At 36.6% G+C, this 11,802-nt stretch overlaps 1 protein-coding gene across 1 annotated transcript; it reads left to right on the top strand.

Annotated features, from left to right (window-relative positions):
* Positions 1–1,273: 1,273 nt before the first annotated feature.
* LOC132184984 (organic cation/carnitine transporter 3-like) lies at positions 1,274–3,038 on the top strand. The gene has a single exon (XM_059598792.1). The coding sequence runs from the start codon at positions 1,274–1,276 to the stop codon at positions 2,849–2,851; it is 1,578 nt and encodes a 525-aa protein (XP_059454775.1). The 3' UTR covers positions 2,852–3,038.
* The last annotated feature ends 8,764 nt before the right edge of the window (positions 3,039–11,802 follow it).

Genomic DNA, 11,802 nt, shown 5'->3' with positions numbered 1-11,802 from the left:
TATATGAAAACAAAAACAAAAAAAAAAATGTTTGGCTTCAATAAAAATTTTATTTTTTGATCATTTTAATCTTAGGTGACATAATTCATTTATATTTTTTATTATGGCATGGCCCATTAAAATTTATTAATTTTAAAATAATTCATGTCACCTAAAATTAAAATGACTAAAAAATAAATTTTTTAATAGAGTCAAAGCATTTCTCAAAACAAAATTAATAACAACGGCTAGTTGAGAACGTTAAGGTGTGACCTTTTCCAGAATTTTAAGATATAATATATATAATTAGCTGTAGATAAGCTCTTCCCCTCTATTTTTATCTATTTGGTTGTGGTTTAGGTTAGGGTAGGATAAGAAACGATGACTTTTCTAAAGAGGATAGACTAGTCGTCCCTTTGGGACAATAACATACACGTACAATTAATATTTAATCATTTTGTCTACTACTTTACAATTGATATTTTTCACAAATATTCATTGCACTCGGAAGTAAAGACAAACACAACGTGACAAGATAGCATCATCAATACTTAATTACATGGAAGAGTGGGGATTGGTGTTGTAATCCGAGATGAGGTAGGACGGGTCGTGGCAGCAATGTGTACGTCAAAAACTGAAAATTTTGAGCCTTCATCAGGGGAAGCCCTTGCGGCTTACCATGCTGCTAGTTTTGGGAAAGAACTGGGATTGCAATACTTAATCGTAGAGGGAGATGCTAAACAGATTGTGGAGGACGTCAATTCATCAACGAGCATTTGGAGTCATTTCGGCCACTTAGTAGAGGACACAAGGAGCATCTTACGTTCATTACAAGGGTGGAATGTTGTTCATAGCAACCGTGAGTCGAACGAGGCAGCACACCAGCTTGCGAGAGCAGCCGCCACAGATGTCAGTGATAGGATATGGAGGGATCAAACTCCAAATTGTATTAGTGATATTGTTTTGATGGAGCAATTAGCTCTATCTTTTGATTGTTGATGGAGCTTACCCTACCTCCACTCTATAATCTTTATCAATGAGAAGTTATCAATAGTTTCAAAAAAAAAAAAAAAAAAAAGATAGCATCATCGATATTCAATCTCTCATTAAAGTTTATTTTGACTGATTAATTAATTAATGATTATCAGAACCATGTTGATTAATTTTATCTCCACCCTCTGCAGGAATCTAACCAATTAACAAGCACGTGGAAACACATGTTTGTCTCACCTCACACATCTATAAAACCTTCACTCTCCCACTCTCCCTCTGTATCAATTCGTTAAGGTTCAAAATGGCCGATTCAACTCAGCTTCTCTCCCAGGTCGACTTGGCCGAGTCAAAAAGCACCCCACCACCAAATCAGAAACACCTCTCGTCCCTCGATTCCAGAATTGAACAGTATATTGGGGATTTCGGGTGGTCTCAATTCCTGCAAGCCGTACTTGTGTCCATGGCATGGATCTTCGATGGACAGCAAACGTTCATTACCATCTTCACCGATGCACGCCCCACGTGGCACTGCACTGATCAACTCGGGGATGAGTGGTCGTCGTCGTGCGACTCGGTCTCCAACATCTGCCGTCTTCCCAAGAATTCGTGGACTTGGGATTGGCCGGCACACACTTCAATCATCTCCGAATGGTCGTTGGAGTGCGCCGCCTCCATTGTCACCGGTCTCCCCGCATCTTCCTTCTTTATGGGTTGCCTCGTAGGCGGGTTCGTTCTAGCCACGCTGGCCGACTCGTCACTCGGTCGGAAAAACATGCTCTTTCTCACATGCCTAACCATGTCTCTGTCTTCCCTACTAACCATCTTCTCCATCAATATATGGATTTACTCCGCTCTAAGATTCGTCTGCGGCTTTTTCCGTTCAACAATCGGAACTTGTTCGCTTGTTCTTGCAACTGAGCTTGTCGGAAAAAGGTGGCGGGGCCAGGTGGGGGTTATGGGTTTCTTCTGTTTCACGCTAGGGTTTTTATCCCTCCCAGCCATGGCTTATATGAATATAGGATTGTCATGGAGATATCTCTATCTATATACTTCTATCCCGGGAATCATCTACTCTGCTTTAGTTCGGTTATTTGTTCGCGAGTCTCCGAGATGGCTGTTTGTGCGAGGACGTGAAGAAGAAGCCATGGCGACACTAAAGAGTATTGCTAACCACAGTAACTTAACCTGGAGCTTCTCTGGACTGTCATCGTTTGAGCAGGAAACAGGCAACGACAATATTTTCTCGGCCATGAAGATCTTGCTGGAGAAAAGATGGGCTCTTCGGAGGTTGTCGGCGATTATGGTGATGGGTTTTGGCATGGGAATGGTGTACTACGGCATGCCGTTAGGCCTCGGAGACTTGGCATTCAATCTATATTTGAGCGTGACATTCAATGCCTTATCTGAGCTACCGTCGTCGTTGGTAACTTTCTTCCTCGTAGGAAAGTTGAACAGAAAAAGTTCGATCATTGTGTTCACTAGCCTTAGCGGGGTTTGCAGTATCATATGTGGTTTGAAGGGGGGGGAGTGGAGAAGATTGCAGATTGGGGTGGAGCTGGTGTCCTTCTTTAGCGCTTGTACGGCGACCGATATATTATTTATATTCACAATAGAGCTGTTCCCGACTCTTGTGCGGAACTCGGCTCTGTCGATGGTGAGGCAAGCAGTTGTGCTTGGTGGCGTGTTTTCTCCGATGCTTGTCGCTGCCGGGAGAGGAGACGGATTTTCACCGTACACGGTGTTCGGGTTGGTTATAGGGTGTTGTGGGCTGTTTGCATTATGTTTGCCGGAGACAAGGGGTAGGGCACTTTGTGATACAATGGAGGAGGAGGAAGAGCACAATGAGAAAGCAGCCTGTAATGGCGTAGGTGATGTCTAGGCTCTTAGTTTTGAGCTCTTTGGGTGTGTGTGTTTTTTATGAAAGGAAAAAGAGAAATTTAGCTTTGTTTGGTAAAGTTTTGAGAAGTGTTTTGAATTTTAAGTTATGAAAAAAATAAGAATTGAAAATTGATTTGGTGGGGCTACTTTTGAAAAATGTGTTTTATGTGGAGTCCACAAACGAAAGGTTGGTTGGTAACATTTTGAGGACTGTTTTTTGTGTTTGAAAAAAATAGTTTTTAATAAAATAATAATTTGGTTTTTATGTGGCAGTGATTTGGTGGCCATCGTCGGTTAGGAGACGGAACTAGCGGCTGCTAAGGTGGTATTTGGTAAATAGGTTAGCCTAGACACTGTAATTAATGTAGATTGATTAAAAAAAAATGTAAGAATGCTTTGTATAAAAGAATAAAAAAGTGGTATGAAAAAGTGAAAAAATTTTGTTTTGTAGTGATTTTTTTATTTGAATAATAATAAAAAGTGAATAATGTAATATAAAAAGTTAAAAAGTAAAATGTTTTGATGTTAATTTTTTTGAGAAATTATGATGAATAGTGTCTAAGTCAACTCCAACTCCTTTACCAAATAAGGTCCAAATGTGTTTCGCATTCGCCTTCAGGCCATTAGATAGTTTATACGACCACCATCAAGTGGTGCAACACCACCATAATTTTTTTTTTTTTTTTTTTTAAGTAAATCGAAAAATTGGTCTTTCAAAATAGTAAAAAAATAAAATAAATTTGATGTTGCAACTCTTGGGTTATCGTGTGAACTTGCAATAAACAAATGGACCTCTGCATCATGCAAGTTAAATAAAAAATAAAAAATGACAAATGACAAATGAAAAATGAAAAAAAGAAAAAAGAAAAAAGAGCTACGGGGTTTTGCCAGCAATGGAGGATTTGTTTCGAAAAGAAATGAGAAGCGTGATCCGTAATATAAGCGTGGATGTTGGTCTTTGGGCAGAATCAGAGGGACTTCTTTGGATACCGGAAATTTAATGCAGAAATTGTGAAAAAGTAGGAGAGTTGGGTTTTCTTTTGAACCGCCGATAAGAAAAACGTGAGTCAAATCTGCTTGGAACAAAATTAGAAAACTCACTGAACACACCAGATTATTTCCAAACCTCACGCACTCTCGAAGTCATAAACACCACTGGAGAGCTTTTTCACTGCCCAGCCCGCAGCCACCGCCCAGATCCGGACCACTCCGCCACCGCCCATGCTGAGCCCCCACCGCAGTAACTTGCTTATTTACTGCAATTTTTGAGGGTTTTTTTTTTTTTTTTTTTCCTGCATATTTATTGTGATTTGGTGTTGGATATTGTGCATAGTGTTTGGGTTTTAGCTGGTCGATTGTTTAATTGTAATTGTTTCAGTTGTTAATGGAAATTGAATTGAGTGAAGGACAACTGGTTCTCAACTTTTTTCTTTTTTTTTTTTTTTTTCTTTTCTGCAAATGGTACAAAGCTGAAATCTTATCAGAACCAATCTTCTGGGCGTGGGCGGAGTATTGTCATTTTGCTTTGAGAAGAAAGCTTGTCAAAATTAATCTTCTCATCACTTTGCACCAAATCAGAAGATATAAAAGACACTTTGCCCAAAATCAGAAGATGTAAAAGACTTGAAGAAGAAGAAGGTGAGTATGATGACAATAGATGAAAGAAATTGGGCCAATCTCTTCGTCTGGGTGTGGTGGAGCCGTGGAGGCGAGAGATTGGTGAGGCCGCCATGACCCACGCCCTAACGCAGCTTTCTCATCCCCTCAATATATCCCAAAGAATCCTCACCCCCAACGAAAATGGACAAACCCATGGGTGACATGTAATTCTTGGTATATGCTGACATGTAATTCATTTGTTTCTCGAAGCCACCTCATGGGTGGTGGCCACCCCAAACCCGGGGTAGCTTGCTGCCACCCCCATAGCGCCATTCTTTGCTACCCCTTTAATTTTTAATTTTTATTTTTTATACTCTTTTTAGATTTAAATTTTAAAATTAAATTAATAAAAAATTAAAATTTTAATGAGGTGTCTAACGGTTGTTAAAAAAATTTAACAGTAGGGAATTTATTAACATTTCGATTGATTCAGGAAGTAAATTGTCGAAAAAAAAAAAAAAAAACTAAAGAGTTTTTAATTTTGGCGATTGACTCGTAGACTTATGATATATTTACCTTTTTATTTTTTATTTTATTCTATTATTAATTTTTTTTATGAAGCATAGTTAAGTGATCTTACTAATATTGGAACTAGTGCCCAAATAATTTGGCCAACAGTAGTCCAAGAAATATTGAATGGTGATTAACTTCTAGTACGATGGACTAGATGTATTGAAGTGAGATTCAATATATAATAGTTTTTAAAAGTTCCCAATAAAATTATTTTCCATTGATTATTGTTTTCGTTGAGTGTTTAATTCTCGTCGCACTAAACACTCAAAAATATAAAAAATATTTTTCAAAAATCATCTTACACTGAAACAAATGGTGTCTAAATTTCTGTTAGGTACTTATGTGTAGTTTACGGGCTTAGATTTACCCAATATTGGGAATTAAAAATGTGGGGGCTTTATTGCAGAAGTTTCTCACCATTCTATTACCATCAAGGAAAACTTTTTACAGGCATGACTTGTCAAATTCAACAACTTTCCCCATGCCATCCATCACTAGGTTATCTCAAATTAAAAAATCTAAATATTTCTAAAGAAAACCCAATTACACCAAATCAATTACTTCTCATCCAAGCAAAGATTCCAAACATGCTTGAGCATATATCCTTTGTTAGAACTTATCTCGTACAAGGAGACTTAAAGTGGTTCACATGTCACATATATTATATATTATATGTAAGTTTTAAGTGTTGGCTAAATGTTCGGTGAGCAAAATGGATTCAAAGTATCAAATCACTATAGGCGTCCGAACGAGATTCATAGCCGTCTGGACGAGATTTAAAAGCTGCACAGTTAATTTTATCCCGAGAGCCTCGTCTGCATGCCCGTCTGCAACGGCGTTCGGACGACCACTTACAAGAACAATATTTCCCGTGTTTTAAGAGCCCCGTCCAGACGAGCCCATTTACCGTCCGGACGGCCCCTAGTCTGCTAGGTTTAATTTAAATGTAATTGAGTCCTAATTAGACTATGGGAGTCTGCTAGGTTTAATTTAAATGTAATTGAGTCCTAATTAGACTAGGGGTATTTGTATTATATATATATATATAGATCTCTACAGATCTGTATCACTACGAATTTCTGATCTAGAATTCGTCGTCGTTTGCTAAGAGAGTCTGTGACATAGAGAGTCTGTTCTCTCTCTTAGAGTTATCATTTGTGTTTATTTGTTGATTGTTGAAGTGAAGTCAACTGGAGCTCCGGTGAAGGGAGTCTGCTAGGTTTAATTTAAATGTAATTGAGTCTTAATTAAACTAGGGGTATTTGTATTATATATATATATATATATATAGATCTCTACAAATCTGTATCACTACAAATTTCTGATCTAGAATTCGCTGTTGTGTGCTAAGAGAGTCTGTGACATAGAGAGTCTGTTCTCTCTCTTAGAGTTATCATTTGTGTTTATTTGTTGATTGTTGAAATGAAGTCAACCGGAGTTCCGGCGAAGGGAGATCACGTAGAAGGATTGTGCCAACTGTCTCTGGAAAGGGCTACTGTGGTAGAAGGCAAGTGGGTCGCTTGTCTTATACAAGATCGTGTCAATTGCAAAGGTTTTGAAAGTGTGAACGTCTTATAATCCTTTATTCTTTTACTGAGTTAGTTGATTTCCTGGGTTTGGCTGCCCCGGAGAGATTTTACTTTTAGAGAGTTCTCTAATTGGTTTCATCTTCGTAACCAAAATATCTGTGTTATTTATTGTTCATTGCATATTTGTTTTTGATTAATTATTATTTGTTAGGTCAAATCTATTTCCGCATAATATTGTGTGAAACATCTATACATTCAAAATATGTGTCGTTTGGAGTCGTATATAGAATTTTCAATTGGTATCAGAGCGGGTTCACTCTGTCAACGAATTAAATTCCTGAGTGTGATCCTATATATTTTCTAGATGTCCCAAACTCTTGATTGTTTTGAAACTGTTGATAATAATTTTTGTGAAACTATTATGTCTTCTGATAAACAATATTATTCTGATTATGATTCTGATAATGAAATTGATCTTCAGGAGACTTATAATTTGTTGTTTGTGAAATTCTCTGAGCTACAAGTTATTAATTCCAAGAATCTAAAGAAACTCAGAGAGGCTGAACATGATAAAGATGAGCTAATTGGTGAATCGAGTGATTCTCTTGATTTGTGTAAAACATCTAAATCTGAAAATCATGATCTTGCTAATAAAGTTGAGTCATTAGAGAATGAATTAAAGGAATCCAAAACTCTATTGGAAAAATTCTCTAATGATAATCTTGACAAAATTTTGCATACCCAAAAATCTACTTGTGATAAACCTGGGATTGATTTTGAAAAGATTATTGCTCCTTCCTCTAACCTTACTTCTTCTCCCAAGAAAGTTTTTGTTGAAACAGAAAACTTGGAAGACCCATTGGATAAAGATAAGCTAGTTGCTCTTCACTCTTCAAGAAGAAGAGGAAAAGAAGTCTTAAAGAAAAAGAAGAAAACACTTAAAGAAAAAGAAGAAAACAACCACTGCGACCTCAAGAGGTAAGAAGGGTAAGAAAGGTAAGTACTCTCGTACTGATCACTTTTTACCTAGAAGCAACTCCAACATTGTTTACCTTGCAAGGAACTAACCTTCTCAAAGGTTCATTCCTACATGTCATCATTGTGGTAAGATTGGGCATATTCGCCCTAATTGTTTTCAGTTGAATAATCATGAGCCAAAAAGAGACTATTTTCATTCTAGGGATAGTCATGAGGAATTATTCAACATGCTAAGGGGTGTTATCACCCAGTTAAATGACTTGGACAAGAGTCGCACTTCTGTTCCCAAAATGAAGAAAGTTTGGGTTAAGAAGGTTGATACCGTTCACCGGTTGAGGGGAAGTGGTATTGGACTCACCTAGTTTAGGTGGGCACATTGCATGCATAGGACATACTTTGCTTTATATATATATATTTGTGTCCTAGTGTCATAGTTTGTTGGGTGTTTGTTTTTTTTTTGGTTTAAATTTTTTGTTGTTTGTGTTTTGTTTCTTTTAACATGTTTTGTTTTGTGTGCATTTAAAAAAAAAAAAAAAATCAAAAAGACAAAAATATTTTAATTTGGTTGTTTTTCTTTTCTTTCTTTGGTCTTATGTACCCAGATAGTCCATTAATTTCTCATGTTGCTTACATGGATTTAATTTCTTGCATCTTGGAATATTCTAAATATGCATGAGATCAAAAAAATTATTTCAATGAACTTGTTTTTGTGGTTACCTAAAGCTTGAGCGTATGTGGTACGTTTTACCTATGCTTAATTCTTATGCACACTTAAGCTTAATTTGAGGAAATTTTTAAAAAAAGTGAGGTATGTTAGGTAACTACTTGAGGTGTTTTTGACTAGTCATATTTTTTTCAAATTGACCATATGCTAGTTGAACCTAGGGCTTAAAAATTCCTACATTCTTTCTTTTGTATAAAGCACCAATTGTTTAAGGACACGCTCTCAAAAAGAAAATGAATCAAAATAGTGAAACATAATCAAGAGAACATGTTCCTTATGGAATTTATTTTCACTGTGTCAAACTTGTGCTTTTTTTTTTCAAAAGAAGATTGTATTGGATGAGAGTGGCTAGGTCTTAGTAAGATAAGGTTTGACTTTTGATTGAATTTACTTGTCAAAACCTCGTGTTGGTGAAACTTCCTCCTCTTTTGTAAACTGGTATGTTTTTTCTCATTAAATGGCTTACACGCACAACACACATGCATGGGTTGAATGGATCATTTCTCTTGGCTTGGGTTAAACAATATGAGTTTCTTGTCATTTCTAGTCTCATGTATATTTTGCATATTTGGAGTATGTTTGGGATATTCATTGCTAAAATACATGAGTTGTTGATGTGTGTATCATGTGTGTTCATTTGACTTTTGAGGGGGAGAAATTTTTTTTTAAGTTTCTTGTTGATTATTAAGTCTTATATTGAGGGGAAGTTTCTGTTATTCATGATTTTGTTGTATTCTTCATGCATTTTCCTATATGTGATCATGAGTGTTTGATTATTGTTTTTTCTGTTCCATATATGCCTTGATGTTTTTGTGTTGAGTGTTTCAGGAAACATGATACATTTTGTCAATTTGTGACAAAAAGGGGGAGTATAAAATTGGGGAGAGGATGGTGAGTCGTCCGATTGATTTTGTCTCCGAAATTGCCAAAGGGGGAGTTTGTAAGTTTTAAGTGTTGGCTAAATGTTCGGTGAGCAAAATGGATTCAAAGTGTCAAATCACTATAGGCGTCCGAACGAGATTCATAGCCGTCCGGACGAGATTTAAAAGCTGCACAGTTAATTTTATCCCGAGAGCCTCGTCTGCAAGCCCGTCTGTAACAGCGTCCGGATGACCACTTACGAGAACAATATTTCTCGTGTTTTACGAGCCCCGTCCAGACGAGCCCATTTACCGTCTGGACAGCCCATAGTTTGCTAGGTTTAATTTAAATGTAATTGAGTCCTAATTAGACTAGGGGTATTTGTATTATATATATATATACAGATCTGTATCACTACGAATTTCTGATCTAGAATTCGCTGTCGTGTGCTAAGAGAGTCTGTGACATAGAGAGTCTGTTCTCTCTCTTAGAGTTATCATTTGTGTTTATTTGTTGATTGTTGAAGTGAAGTCAACCGGAGTTCCGGTGAAGGGAGATCACGTAGAAGGATTGTGCCAGCTGTCTCTGGAAAGGGTTATTGCGGTAGAAGGCAAGTGGGTCGCTTGTCTTATACAAGATCATGTCAATTGCAAATGTTTTGTAAGTGTGAACGTCTTGTAATCCTTTATTATTTTACTGAGTTAGTTGATTTCCTGGGTTTGGCTGCCCCGGAGAGGTTTTACTTTTAGAGAGTTCTCTAATTTGTTTCCTCTTCGTAACCAAAATATCTGTGTTATTTATTGTTCATTGCATATTTGTTTTTGATTAATTATTATTTGTTAGGTCAAATCTATTTCTGCATAATATTGTGTGAAACACCTATACATTCAAAATAGGTGTCGTTTGGAGTCGTATATAGAATTTTCATTATATTATATTAAGAGAGTTTTTATTAAATCAAAAATTTTGGGTAATTAATATATACAAATAACTACTTAAGGTGAAATGTTATTTCATTTCACCAAATGTTATATCCCTTGATGGAAGGGATACCCTTATCCAATGTTTGATTATGGATAAAGGTCTTGGTCTATTTATAAATAAGCATGGGATTCTCCATTAGTCACAACATGAACGTGAGAACTCTTGTCTATCACACTTCAATATATTGTGAGGATTCTATAATTGCAAATTAAGGGTTTTAAGATTGCAAATTCAACAAAAAGTTCACGTCTGAATTTCTGAATTATTCAATTCAAGTACTTAAGCAACAACGGCCAGAGGTTAGTGTTTTTATTTGATGTTTATATGATAATTTTCTCCCAAATTCTTACATTAGTGGTATTAGAGCCTACTTTGTGCCATGTTGTTTAGGATGAATTTGTTGATTTTTTCATGAGTGATGAACGCTTATGTGTTCAGAATATATGAATACTTTATTTATATGTTTTGAGTTTTGGGTTTCAAGTTTCAAAATGGGTATCAATCATTTGGCCGAATCTTTTGATGTTTATTGTTTAATAATGCTTTTGCGGTTTTAAATATCAATGTTACGAGGTTTGATTGTGTAAAACACAATATATATATATATATATATATATATATATATATATATTGGGTAAAATATATTATAAGTTCTTGAGTCAACCCGCCAAACTAAAAAATTCTTAATTTTTTTTTTTCACTGGATTAATCGAAATGCTAATAAAATTCCTACCGTTAGATTTTTGTAACGCCAGTTAATCCAAATCAAAAAGCACCGTTTTGTTATGTCAGCATAATAATTTTTTATTAATTTAATTTTTTTTTTAAATGTTGAAGGGGTGACCAGCGGAGGGGCCCCTGGCCACCCCCAACCCTTATGAGGTGGTCGCAAGTCACCCCAAGGGTGGGCGAGGGGTGGTTTGCCCAAGGCCACCCCTAGTGTTTAGGGGTGGCCTGCTGGCCACCCCAAACCACCCAGGGGTGGTTAGCAGGCCACCCCAAACCACCTAGGGGTGGCTCGCGGCCACCCCTTGGGTGAGCAAACCACCCCTTGGGTGGCTTGCGGCCACCCCATAGGGGTTGGGGGGTGTCCAGCCACCCCTTCAATTTTTTTTATTTTATTGGGACTAACAGGTGTTATAGAAATCTAACGGTATGGATTTTATTGGCATTTCGATTAACTCATGGAGTAAAAATTCGAAAAAAAAAATCTATGATTTTTTTAATTTTGTCGGATTGACTCATGGACTTATAATATATTTACCCTTTTTTTGACCAATTTTAAAATCTTCTTAACAAAATTTCAGCCATGTATTTCTTCTTAAGGATGATTTCTTCTTGATTGATTTTTGGTATACCCATATGTTTCTTAACTCGTAAATCAAAAGATTTTAAGATTCTGAACCAAAATCATGTTTTAAAATCGGGTTTCAGTGAGAAATTTGATGAAAAATGGGAAAACCCGTTTTTAGACACATATGGGGCAAGACCCGATCCATATTTGATTTTTAGACCTGGCTGAACATAGGGGATGAGGTTCCCTACCCGAATGCAAGCCCACTTGCATGTTGGACACGTGTTGTACATGCGCGAGAAAAGAGACAAAAGAAAAAATCTAGTTCCATTTTTCATGGTGGGGAGATTCGAACTGTGTGGGTCTAGGAAAGAGGGGTTTAACCATCAATAGAGTTTTATAATTATACT

This window comes from Corylus avellana, chromosome ca6 (assembly GCF_901000735.1).
Source record: "Corylus avellana chromosome ca6, CavTom2PMs-1.0".
NCBI classification, from domain to species: domain Eukaryota; kingdom Viridiplantae; phylum Streptophyta; class Magnoliopsida; order Fagales; family Betulaceae; genus Corylus; species Corylus avellana.
This window is presented reverse-complemented; position numbering and strand designations above follow the sequence as displayed.